General features: G+C 45.3%; 1 protein-coding gene across 1 annotated transcript; it reads right to left on the bottom strand.

Annotated features, from left to right (window-relative positions):
* Nucleotides 1–846: 846 nt before the first annotated feature.
* On the bottom strand, nt 847–11062 carry LOC309718197 (uncharacterized protein). Its single transcript, XM_082553221.1, has 7 exons — nt 10990–11062; nt 10164–10230; nt 9898–10017; nt 9666–9760; nt 9338–9454; nt 9080–9187; nt 847–1179 (listed from the first exon to the last, which is right to left on the bottom strand). The coding sequence occupies exons 3-7, from the start codon at nt 10015–10017 to the stop codon at nt 1083–1085; spliced, it is 537 nt and encodes a 178-aa protein (XP_082409347.1). The 5' UTR covers nt 10164–10230; nt 10990–11062; the 3' UTR covers nt 847–1082.
* Between the last annotated feature and the right edge of the window lie 1661 nt (nt 11063–12723).

The following is a 12723-nucleotide window of genomic DNA, read 5'->3' on the forward strand; positions in this document are numbered from 1 at the left end:
AAATGTGGTGTTGCAAATGCTGTTAAACCAAACAGCATCAAGCAAGAATCCTAACAGTGTGGCCAAAATCTGCAAAACCAGCAACTGCATAAAAACAGCACTTTTTTTGTGTTTTGCCCTCAAACAAGTTAAAAGTAAACCCTCGGTATTGTCTTATTAAAGTGCCACTGCTGATGTGGTTCCTCCTTTGACTTTGTAACATAGTTGGCCATTCACAGCATATGAATTATGTTTCCTATCTTTGATTATTAGTACTCATTGGAGCTTTTATTGGAAGGCTCTTTAAACCTGGAGTCATACTAGTGCAAAACACACTGCTAGTCCTGCTATGATGATACCAGCAATGCTACACAGGAATGCAAATTATAGAAATTTGAAAGTACTCCTGCATCTTTTATTTTTGCTAATTCCATGTACAATATCATGCCTTTGTAGCCAGACTGTAATCTTTACATTTTAATGTAAAATATAATCAGACATATTATTAAACCCATTGCCCCCATTTCATGTTTTATAAACAGTTTATTAAATCTTAGTATTCTTAGCTTCTGTTTTTAGTTTATTTTTAGTTTATTTGACTCAATTCAGATGAAAAAAACAAGCTCACAGTTTTGCTCTAAGTAGCAGTAACCCACTACACCACTACAAAGTCAGCGGCACATACAAACAAAAGCAGTTTTTTGTTTGTTTTTTTAAATTTTAAGTTGTAAAATACGATGAGATGGGTTTTTACCTAACAACATTAACCTGAGTTAAAAGTAGAAAAACAAGCAGCCTTTTAAAAAATTCCCGCAAAGTTATATAATGACAGAAAATATTTAATGCTTAGACGATACACCCTTCAGATTTCTGCACATCTGATAACAATCTTTAAACGCATGCAGTCAAGCACATATACCGGTATTAAATGCTTTTTAGTCCTCCTTGAAAATAGTCCCTCAGACCATGGCAGACCTCATTTAGCCTGTTGCTCATGTAATAGCATAGAAAAATAAAACTAATAATGCTACATACTTGGCTAAATCAACATTTCCCTCTTTGATTTGTTCAATAAATATTTCGTGGAGATATAACTGTCAGGGTCAGGACAAAGGGGAAACATTAACGGTGCTGTTCACTTCTTTGATCTCGTGTTCAGTGGGTAGATGTGCACAGCCATAGAGATGAAGCACCTTCAGCCTAAAAGGAGACAAACATGGAACCAGATCATAGGTGCCAGCATGCATTTTTCATATTTTGTAACTACAGAAAGACATTTGATTTGGGTATAGATTGCTCCTTTATTCTGCCATGTCACTCACTTATTAGATCACTAGCAGCTGACTTTCATATTTTCGAATAATTTCCACCAATTAGATCATCATTGCATTAATTACTGCAGTGCTGACATGCTTTATTTTCATGGTCAGTTACAGTGTGCTCATGATAAGATGGAAGGAAAGTCTTTTTTTTGCAACTTTCGTAACTGTCATATGCTACGAAAACATCACAGAGTTTCACACTGCATAATCATGTCTCAGCATGTAATTTGTTTAGTGTGGCACTCATATATGGTTTTACACTCGTATGAACTTCTAAAAGATTGTTCAATTGAATTTAGGAGACAGATACAACATAATGAGCAGAGTGTCAACTCAGGCAGACCCATTAAATGGAGCCCACAGTCCTGTGACATCAGCTGACCTCAGTGCCTGTCCTCAATATTTGATGGCTCAGCTGATATCCTTCTGCACATATTATTAGGACATTTTATAAAAGGTTCACTATTTAAGTTGTCCCAGTCTCCCCGCTACATCCCCGATTCTCCTTTTCGTGTGTGTTAAAAGTCCGCTTGTTCACTGTAGCTGTTTTATACTACGTTACCCATGATGCACCTCGGTATCTGTACTTCCGGTTGGGAACGTGTTCAGCGCAGCGCTGCACAGATGAGAGGTGTGTCGGAGGAGTAACGTATTAACGTGCATTCGGTGTGAGTTAATACTGCGTGCGTGTTTACCATATGACCACACACACACACATACCCATATACACACTCACACCCCCGTTACCTGCATGTGAATACTGTAATGCCTCCCTACCAACGCTGTACATCCTGTTGATGTCATCTGCCACCTCTTTAGTAAAGTTATTTGAACTACATCACTGTGGAGTACCATTCCTTCTGACCGAGGACGACTCAGTTGAAGCGTGATCGGCAATCAGTGCAAACATACATTACAAGTGGTCCTTCGAGCCGGATTCGCCTTGGCTGAGTTAATGAGATGGCAAACCCTCAGGATAGAGGTGCATCGAGTAGCCCCCGTCCAACGCGGGAGAAGAAACTTCCAGGACATCTGGTGGACTATGAGCACAACCTAACTGAGCCATCTAGCGCTCCAAGTAGTTCAAGCAGCTCCGACTATGAAGAGGATGAGAGATGGCAGAAGATGGAATCAGTTTGGAGCAGTGTCCTCCAACACATGACTCAACTGCAAGTGTCTATGGAGGAAACTCGTGGGACATTACTGAAGCGGGTGGAGCGTTTGGAGCAAGCTTCTAAACCTGGCAGTCCTCTTCCCCCAGAAACAGGAGCGTTAGAACAACCCCAACATATTTCCTCCATAACAGAAGTTGCACCACTACAACCTAGCAATGAGGTGTTACATGACACCACAACACCGGCGAACATGCCGACGCCAGTGGAAACATCTGCTCCATCACCTCCCCGTAAAGCGAGCCTTCACATTCAGCCAGTGCTGCACCCTGCCACTTATGTAGCTGCATCGACGCCACTCAGGAGACCTGGGCGATGCACTGCTGAACCCTTCTCATATCAGCGATCGGAACATCAGCTCCTGATGAACAGGCCAGGCCAGGTGCAGCTATTACATTCTGCATCCCCAGCTGATCAGCCACTACAACATGCTCATCTTTCAGTGCACCAGCTATCACAGGCTGTAGACCCAATGAGTCTGCAGCAGATGTCACGTCCCGCTGCTCCTGTCTTCCAAGTCAGACATCCAGCTAATCCTGTGTACTTGCAGCAACCTTCACGTCCACCAGCGCCTGTGACCCAGCCATCACAGTGGACAGAAGCTCATCGCCCTGTGCCCACCATACTGCATCCTGAAGCTGTGCCTGATCCAGCTGGCAAGTACTATGTTCCTTATCCCTCAGGCAGTAACTATTCATCATCTTCCTCTGCTGAACACCATAATCCACAGGTTGCCACAACTCACCCAGCAGGAACGCCTCTACCAAACCTGATGGAGATGATGGTGGCGTCTTCATATGGCATCCCAAAGCCTAAGCTGGTGATCTTCCGGTCGGGGAGAGAGAGTGACTTTGCCTTATTGAAGAAAGGGCTGGACAGCACCTTAGGGCCACATTCTCATCTGGGAGAAGATTACAAGTATCAGGTCCTACTAGATCATCTAGAGCATCCCAGCGCCTTACAGGTAGCCAAGCGCTACATTCACGACCGCACTCCCTACACTAGTGCAATGAGGGCGCTAGAGCAGAGGTATGGACAGCCAAGGCAGTTAGTCCAAAGTGAGCTTAGCACCATATTAAACGCCCCCCCTATTAGAGCTGGAGACTCTCAAGCTATTGAGGACCTCTCCCTGTCGGTGTCCAGCCTGGTCGGGCTTCTCAGTACCATGGATGAAGTAGCAGCCAGCGAGCTTCATTGTGGTTCACATGTGGACAGACTGCTTACCAAGCTCCCTCTGAACTACAGGGACAACTTCATCGAGTACTGTATCACCCGGGGGATCATCCGCAGTGGCAGCAGCCGAACATACAATATGTACGACTTCTCAGAATGGCTCGAACGGAAATCCCAAGTCCTTCAGCTATCCAGACAAGCCTCTCAAATGCCCCCGGACAAGCCACGTCCAGAGAAGAACCTACTCAAAGCCTCAGCAGGGCTCAAGCCACACAACAGATCTGCTTCCATCTACTACGGCCCAAACCCAGCCCAAGCCAAGCTAAAACAGGAGGGAGAATCTACAGCTCCAGATCCGACAGTCCAACTTAAGAAGAAACAGAAGTTCAAACCTTATTGTCCATACTGCGAAGGGACAGAGCATTATCTGAATGGCTGTGATGGATTCAAAAGGCTAGACCTCAAAGCTATGGCTACCTGGATTACAGAGAAGGCCAAATGCTGGCGCTGTGGCCGTAAACATTCTCCAGAGCAGTGTACTCTGAAGAAGCCGTGCAGCACCTGTGGTGACCAGCATTTGTCGGTGCTCCATGACCTGGTTGAGGCCAAGAAGCGGGACCCTAACATACTAACTGTGAGTACTAGTATGGTCTACCTAGACTATTCAAGTCACTCAGGTCGTGTTATGCTTAAGGTAGTACCAATCCAACTACATCATGGGAGCAAATCACTGGATACATTTGCTGTGCTCGATGACGGCTCAGAGAAGACTGTTGTGCTTCCAGCGGCAGTTACAGCTCTAGGTTTGGAACAGGAGGAAGCAACACTCTCACTGAGAACTATCCGTCGAGATGTAATCCAGATGAAGGGAGGCTTTGTCTCATTTCAGGTGTCACCAAGGGCTAAGCCCAAAGTGAGGTACAAAGTAACACATGCCTTCACAGCCCAACAACTGAGCCTAGCTACTCAGTCATGTCCAGCTGAACAGCTAAAGAAGAAGTATCTTCACTTACAGAAAGTCCAGATTGAGGGATTTAACCAGATCCAACCTTTGGTGCTGATTGGCTCAGATAACGCTCATCTCATCACCCCTGTCCGCCCCGTCCTTCGGGGGTCGTCCAAAGGGCCAGTAGCTATCTGCACCAAGCTCGGATGGGCCATCCAGGGGCCGGCCAGTAGTATGCCTACATCTGAGGGGGACCTGCAGTGCCTGAACATGTGCCTTTCTCCTGCAGAGGCCCTGCATCAAGATGTGAAGCGTTTGTGGCAACTAGATGCTCCCCCCTACAGGACAGAGAAGGAGGTCACACGGTCAAAGGAGGACAGAGAGGCGGTAGCTATGTTGGAGACAAAGACTATCAGAGTCCCAGTAGACGGTGTCGAGAGATACGCCACTCCGCTGCTGAGAAGAAGGGACTTTCCACGGATGTGTGTCTCTCCTGAAGCAGTAAAAGGCCTTCTCAGATCCACCGAACGTAAGCTGGCCAAGAATCCTGATCTGAACCTCACATACAGCCAGGAGATCCACAGGTTAGTAGATTCTGGTTATGTTGTTAAGCTGAGCCCAGATGAGACACATAGCCCTTCCGAGTCATGGTATGTACCCCACCACATGGTACATCACAATAATAAGGCTAGGGTGGTCTTCAACTGTTCGTTTGAGTTTCAGGGGGCCGTCCTAAACCACTACCTTTTACCAGGACCTCCCTTGGGGCCCACTCTGCTGGGGGTATTACTCCGCTTCCGCCAACACCCTGTAGCTGTGAGTGGAGATATCAGAGCCATGTTTCACCAGATTCGGCTGCTCCCAGAGGATTGTCCTCTGCTACGGTTTCTGTGGAGGGATTGTGAAACTGACCGGCCCCCAGACGTATATGAGTGGAGAGTTTTGCCCTTCGGAACGACATGTAGCCCCTGTTGTGCTATTTTCGCCCTACAGAGACATGCAAGGGAGCACGAAGACACCCACAAGGACATCTGTGACTCTGTCCACACAGCCTTCTATGTGGATAACTGTTTACAGTCCCTATCCAACCCAGAACAGGCAAAGCAGCTCATCGACCGAATGAGAGATTTACTCATTCAAGGAGGATTCGAGATACGTCAGTGGGCGAGCAACGTGCCCGAAGTAGTTGCTCACCTGCCCGCTTCAGCTAGATCAGAGAGCTGCGAGCTTTGGCTGAACTTCAAAAGTCTCGACCCACAAGAGTCAACATTAGGACTCAGCTGGCACTGCCCGACAGATGTCCTGGGGTATAAGCACCGCCCTATAACCTACTCCACGGTCACGCTGCGCAACGTGTACAAGGTACTAGCTACCCAGTATGACCCCCTAGGTTATATTTGTCCCTACACTACAAGGGCCAAGCTGATTGTACAGGCCCTGTGGAGCACAGAGAGAGGATGGGATGAGCCCATCGAAGGGAATCTACTTCAGTCCTGGCTTGAGTGGGAAGGTGAACTGTCACACCTTCAGCATGTCACCATTCCCCGCTGCTACACTCCTTCTCACAACTCCAGCAATGTGACATACGAGGCTCACATATTCTGTGACGCATCAGAAAAGGCGTATGGGGCTGTGGCTTATCTCCGAGTAATCGATCAACAACTGCCCATCGCCACATCATTCCTGATGGCTCGCTCCAGAGTGGCCCCACGTAAACAGGTGTCAATACCCCGGCTGGAGCTTTGCGCAGCGCTCACAGGGGCCCAATTGGCCAAATTACTCCAGACAGAGCTCACCATCCTCCTGAAATCGATCTACCTGTGGACAGACTCCACAACGGTGCTGCAGTGGATCCAGTCTAGTTCCTGTCGCTATAAGGTATTTGTGGGGACTAGAATCTGTGAAATACAGGAGCTGACATCTCCTGAACAGTGGCGGTATGTGACCTCTGACCTCAATCCTGCTGATGACATCACCAGAGGGAAACATCTCGCTGACCTAACTGTCCGCAATCGTTGGTCACATGGTCCACCCTTTCTGTCACAAACTGCTGACACTTGGCCTAAGTTGCCAACAGAGTTCCCGGCATGCAGTGAGGCAGAGCTCAGGAAGACTGCATTCTGTGGGCACGTTTCTGCATCCCCGACTTTACCGGATCCAACACAGTATGCCACGCTAGATGAGCTGATTGCTGCTACCTACCAGACCCAACACGGGGCGGCTGACGCTCCTATTACAGCAGCGGAGCAACTAGAAACCAAAACCATGCTGCTTCGCTCGGCACAGACTGACAGCTTCTCAGAGGAGGCCCGAGCCCTCCAGATCGGGCACCCAGTCCGCTCAGACAGCCGTCTTAGCGTGCTGTCCCCTGAATATGACAGTCTTACCGGTCTCATCAGAGTCGGAGGCCGCCTCCGTCGAGCTGCCGACTTAGATCCAGACAGTATTCATCCCATTGTATTAGCAGCTGAACATCCCCTGACCAAGCTCATCATAAAAACTTATGATGACCAGCTCCTTCATCCAGGTGCAGAGAGGCTGTTTGCGGAAATACGGCGCACCTATTGGATTCTCAGAGGACGTCAAGCCATTAAGAAGCATCAGCACCAGTGTGTGGACTGTAGGAGATGGCGCGCCTCACCTTCTACACCCAAAATGGCTGACTTACCTTCATCGCGGCTGAGACTCTATAAGCCGCCGTTCTGGTCAACGGGCGTAGACTGTTTTGGGCCATACACGATAAAGATAGGTCGTAGAAGAGAGAAACGCTGGGGAATCATCTACAAGTGTCTTACAACCAGATGCGTGCACCTTGATCTCCTCCCTAGTCTTGACACCGATTCCTTCCTTATGTCATTACGCAGATTTATTGCACGCCGAGGAAAGCCATACGAGATGTGGTCTGATCGAGGGACCAATTTCAGAGGTGGGCACAGAGAACTCCAAACGGCGTTTGAAAACATGGAGCCGGACCTCAAGCAGCAACTGGCCAAGCAGACTATCAACTTCTGCTTCAATCCCCCACACTCTCCTCATTTCGGAGGAGCATGGGAAAGGGAAATCAGAGCAGTGAAGTCAGCTCTGCAAGTGGTCCTGAAGGACCAAGTTGTGGTGGAAGAAGTCCTACTCACTGCTCTCATAGAGGTTGAGGGCATTTTGAACTCAAAGCCGCTTGGCTATGCATCGGCTGACATAGCTGACCCAGATCCCATCACACCAAATCTTCTCTTGATGGGGCGGCATGATTCGGCACTACCCCAGGCAGCTTACGGCCCCTCAGGCACTCTTTCTAACAGAAGATGGAGGCACAGTCAGGTCATCAGCGACCACTTCTGGAAGCGGTTCATACAGAACTACCTCCCAGGACTGCAACTCCGACAGAAATGGAGGAGGTCCACTGACAACATGGCTGTGGGACAAGCTGTTATGATTGTGGACTGTAACTTGCCTAGAGGCCTTTGGCCTGTGGGTACCATTGCCAAAGTTTTCCCAGGGATTGATGGCGTTGTTCGAGCTGCCGAGGTCAAGGTTAAAGACAGTACCTATGTTCGCCCGGTAACTAAGTTGGTGGAACTTCCCAAAGTTCCTGAGGACTCAAATGACACTGTTTCAAAATAGAAGGACTCTAGCGGGAGTGTATTTGCCTACAAATACAGGGGCGGCTGTTAAAAGTCCGCTTGTTCACTGTAGCTGTTTTATACTACGTTACCCATGATGCACCTCGGTATCTGTACTTCCGGTTGGGAACGTGTTCAGCGCAGCGCTGCACAGATGAGAGGTGTGTCGGAGGAGTAACGTATTAACGTGCATTCGGTGTGAGTTAATACTGCGTGCGTGTTTACCATATGACCACACACACACACATACCCATATACACACTCACACCCCCGTTACCTGCATGTGAATACTGTAATGCCTCCCTACCAACGCTGTACATCCTGTTGATGTCATCTGCCACCTCTTTAGTAAAGTTATTTGAACTACATCACTGTGGAGTACCATTCCTTCTGACCGAGGACGACTCAGTTGAAGCGTGATCGGCAATCAGTGCAAACATACATTACAGTGTGACACAGCTTCACCAGATGCTACTAGATAAACTACAGTCCATCCAGAAAGTACTTTTTTTTACACATTTGATTGTGTTACAGCCTTATTCTACACACACTGCCCATCATTAATAAACATCATTTATATATGAGCTAATTATAATTTTATCCTGTAAAAGGTCATGGGGGGTGAACCTAATGTGTTCGTGTGTGCTACATTTAGAACTGCAACAGTGGAAAACCTTTGACATTTAAATATGTAGAGAAATGAATAGAAATTGAGTTTGAAAGCGTGTGAAGAGCAGCTACTGCAACCTTCTGAAACACTGTATTGATACGTCCTTGTGTTCATTCTGCTCAGTGGAATTAATGGCAGTACACAGTGACTCTGCATTTTGTGCAGAGAATAAAGAAACATCTTTGAATGTGTGTTTTTACCTCTTGCAATGTTGGCAAAGCTTCAGTATTTTCTTTACGGTGATGTGGCAGAAACTGAGTTTGATGGTATGAAGATGTCTGTTGCAGTAATTTGCTAGCAGAGAAACCCTGGGTCACATCATGCATGCACAACACACACACACACACACACACACACACACACACACACACACACACACACACACACACAGGTGAGGGTTCACTTGTTCGTCACTGACACTAGCACATTGATCACATGTGGTGAGACGTGCTTTGTACCCTCTGTTTCCGGTGCTGGTGGAGCTGAGATCCAGCTGCTGAAGTCTTGTGCAGCCCAGAGCCAAAGACTGAACACCTGCATCTGTTACTGCTTTACAGCCACTCACATCAACAGCTCTAACTCACACAAACAAAAACCCACATGGATATCATAGATGTTAATTGTTATGTCAAGTATGAAAATATGAATTTAACTTTTTATTTTCTAAAGTAAAACATATTTTTATACAGTTCCTCTGGCCGGTTTCTATTGATAAGAACACCGCTGGCAACGCTTGGTTCTTATTAATTATGTGCACTTTGCTTCCCTTTGCATATGTGTGGATACCTGATACAAGGTGAATATTTGCTGATGCTATGCAGTGTCAGGTCAGTGACTCCAGGACAGGAACTGAAGGACAGACTCTGAAGTTCAATGCAGTTCTGGAGCAAAGTATCAACTATGGCATGAGTGACCTGTTAGCGGCAGGGACTACGTTTAGAGCACTATTAAAGACAGAGCTGCAACTCCATAAACATTCAATGTGTAGATTCAGATTGAGTCACAGAAAACTATCCACCTGTAGTCCTGTGAGATTCAGTGAAATGAGGCTTTTGAGCCGTGCTGTCAACCCAGTGAGGCTGTTTACGGTGATTTTTGGCACTCGTCCGATGTTTAGATGCTGAAGGCCGGAGCACATCTGGATATGAAGACATGCAGAAATGTACAAGGACTTACTTTTTCACATGCTAAATCATGTTTAGTAAATGAAGCTCTGCAGAGCATCATAGTTTTTTTTTAATATTAATAGTATGTGTTTTTAACTGTTATATCAAAATTTAGCACCTCATATACTGTCTGTAGCCAGGATGAAGTAAGGAACTGACAGCCAAACACCTCCAACCTGCGCAGGCTAAAAGACAATGTTGTAAACACCAAAAACAACAACATCACAATCTTGATGTGGTGGTTATTTAATGTCCTTCTGATAATCACATCTCATTCTTCACGAGACGAAGTGGTATTTATTTCAAATAATAAAACCATTCGGTGTCCAGGAATTCAAACTAAGTTTAAAATAAGGATTGCGAGGATTAACTAAGGATTATCTGAAACATAAGAGCAGCGTCTTTCGAGGCTTAGACTTGAGAATGTGAGGTGTCAGCCACTACAAGCCGTTATCAGAATAACATTATAATTTTTCTCTTTGATGCAATTCTCACAACTCCTCCAGTTATTAATTCAGTTAAGTCAGAGGTTTCAAGGCCTTTTATACCAGTGGCCACAACAGCCCACTGTGATCTTAAGTGGGCTGGACCGATGAAAATCCCCTTTCTGTCAGTGCAAAGACATTTAATTCCTGCAATATCTCAATAGAAGAAGAAGTGCAAATTTAACAGTGCCCTGAAATTCTCTGTCTGACAGAGAGACTGTATTTCATGTCTGAAGTGTAATTCATATTTCAACTTGACTAAACTAAAACTCATCTGACAACCACTTGAAGACATCCCCCCAAAAAACCCTTCATGCACGATATTTACAAAGACAGTTTATCCAGAGACAAACATGCACGTGCATTATGGGACACTTTCTAACCCCCACCTAAGCCTACAGTGTAGCATGAGTTACACCACCATTAGCAGTAAATGTGTTAATAGGGAAGGATTCTGACCTGTCTTTGTGTTTCAGGACAAGTTCTTTCAGTGGGGCATCAGTGACTTGACAGCCATTCAGGACAACAGATTTTAGGCTATAGAAGAAGAAACAAAGTTATCCGCCCATGTCAGATTCTTTATCTGGTATTATAACAGAGGTTAAGAAACTGGATGGACTGATTTCAACAAACACTTGGCATCAGTGGGAAGGGAAACTTAACAGTAATAAAACTCAGGCAAAACCAAACTCATGGAAGTGCGAACATCTACCAGTTGTGGATGGGTGCATAGATGGACAGACCCACAAATATGAAGATATAATATTTTCACCATACAACATGCCCTTCTTACTCTGAGCACAGTAAACAATTCAACATGTAAAACATATTTTTCACTTCACTAAGATAAAAATGACAAGAAGTCAATTATACACAACCTGTGATCAGCACAAAAATCATCCCTTCATCATTTAAAATGATGACATTTTTTGGAGTGAAGGTTTTTACTTTGTTAGAGGTTTAGAGGTTAGGTCAAGGCAGTTAGTGGGAGTTGTTAGGGTCACTGTAACATCCTCCTGTGTGTGTGTGTACTTGTTTAAATGTCTTCATGAGGACCATAAATTGGCCTCTCACTGTATTCATGGGGACCAACAGTCAATGTGGGGACTAAATCCCGGATTTCATGAATTTGAAGGCATGCTTAAAATTTTGTATTTAGGTTATGGTAATAATTAGGTCATGGTTACTCAGTAAGCCGTGAAAACAAACATATGTGTGTGTTTACTGACCCTTTTCTGTAATCCGTCAGAGCCTTCACTCCTGTGTCTGTTGCTCCACTCCAGCTTACATCCACACTAGTCACGTGATCACAGCACTGACTAATCACAGACAAAATTTGATCACCATGGAGACCAGGACCAGTACAACTTGTGACCTTGAGTTCCTGAAATGATCGCATGACTTTATATTCACGATATTTGCACTGCTGTCACAAAGTACTGATGTAAGCCGCAAAATATCACATTTTACACACTTTACATCTATGAGACTTGTGACCAGTGATGGAAGATGCATTCAGAGTTTGGGTTTAATAAAAAAGTGGCAGCACAAAAAATAGATAATGAATGTGATTTTTTTTACATAACAGTCAGACACAACTCTAAGTTATTTTCACAGCCTTTCAGCAGAACTTCCAATCCTTCATGCCACCTCTGCATGATTATCATTTAGTTATTTACTCTATTGAATCATATTTTTGTATTACTTTTCTTGTTATTGGATTTTTTTTTTTTTTTACCTTAAGCGAATTCCTACACAGTGAGAAAAACATCTGCAGCCCACTGGAGCAGACAGAGAGGCCACTGCAGCTATACAGAAACAAACTTCGAGGACAACGTCTGCCCACACACAGCAACCACTGGTCAGTTAAAGCCGAGTTTTCAAGCCTTAGATTTTTCCCTTGAAGGAGGAGTAAAACATAAACTTTTGTTTAATGTAAGCAGCTTTTTTGTTCATTCAAAACTCTGAACTGTAGTTTCTATGCATGACTGTGCAGGTCAGTGTAATCATGTGTATGTTTGTTCAGGGAGCAGTAGAGCACACACCAGCTGGAAGCTCTTACATCATGAGAACGTACCATGTGCTGCTACTTGGAAAAGTTTAGAAAATCCCTCTGACATCTGTCCTGTGTTCGATCTGAATTTTAGCAGAATGATACTAAAATCTAGCTGAAGTGTTTACCAAACTACAGGT

This window comes from Aulonocara stuartgranti, assembly GCF_965226115.1.
Source record: "Aulonocara stuartgranti genome assembly, chromosome: 12".
NCBI lineage: Eukaryota > Metazoa > Chordata > Actinopteri > Cichliformes > Cichlidae > Aulonocara > Aulonocara stuartgranti.

What these genes read in the sequence shown, in the direction of transcription:
- LOC309718197 (XM_082553221.1), bottom strand. Translation starts at nt 10,017, where the DNA reads ATGTGCTCCGGCCTTCAGCATCTAAACATCGGACGAGTGCCAAAAATC. An exon ending in ACCAGCACCGGAAACAGAGG is followed by an intron (nt 9,188 to 9,337) that starts GTACAAAGCACG and finishes GATGTGACCCAG; the next exon opens with GGTTTCTCTGCTAGCAAATT. An exon ending in CTTTGCCAACATTGCAAGAG is followed by an intron (nt 1,180 to 9,079) that starts GTAAAAACACAC and finishes GTCTCCTTTTAG; the next exon opens with GCTGAAGGTGCTTCATCTCT.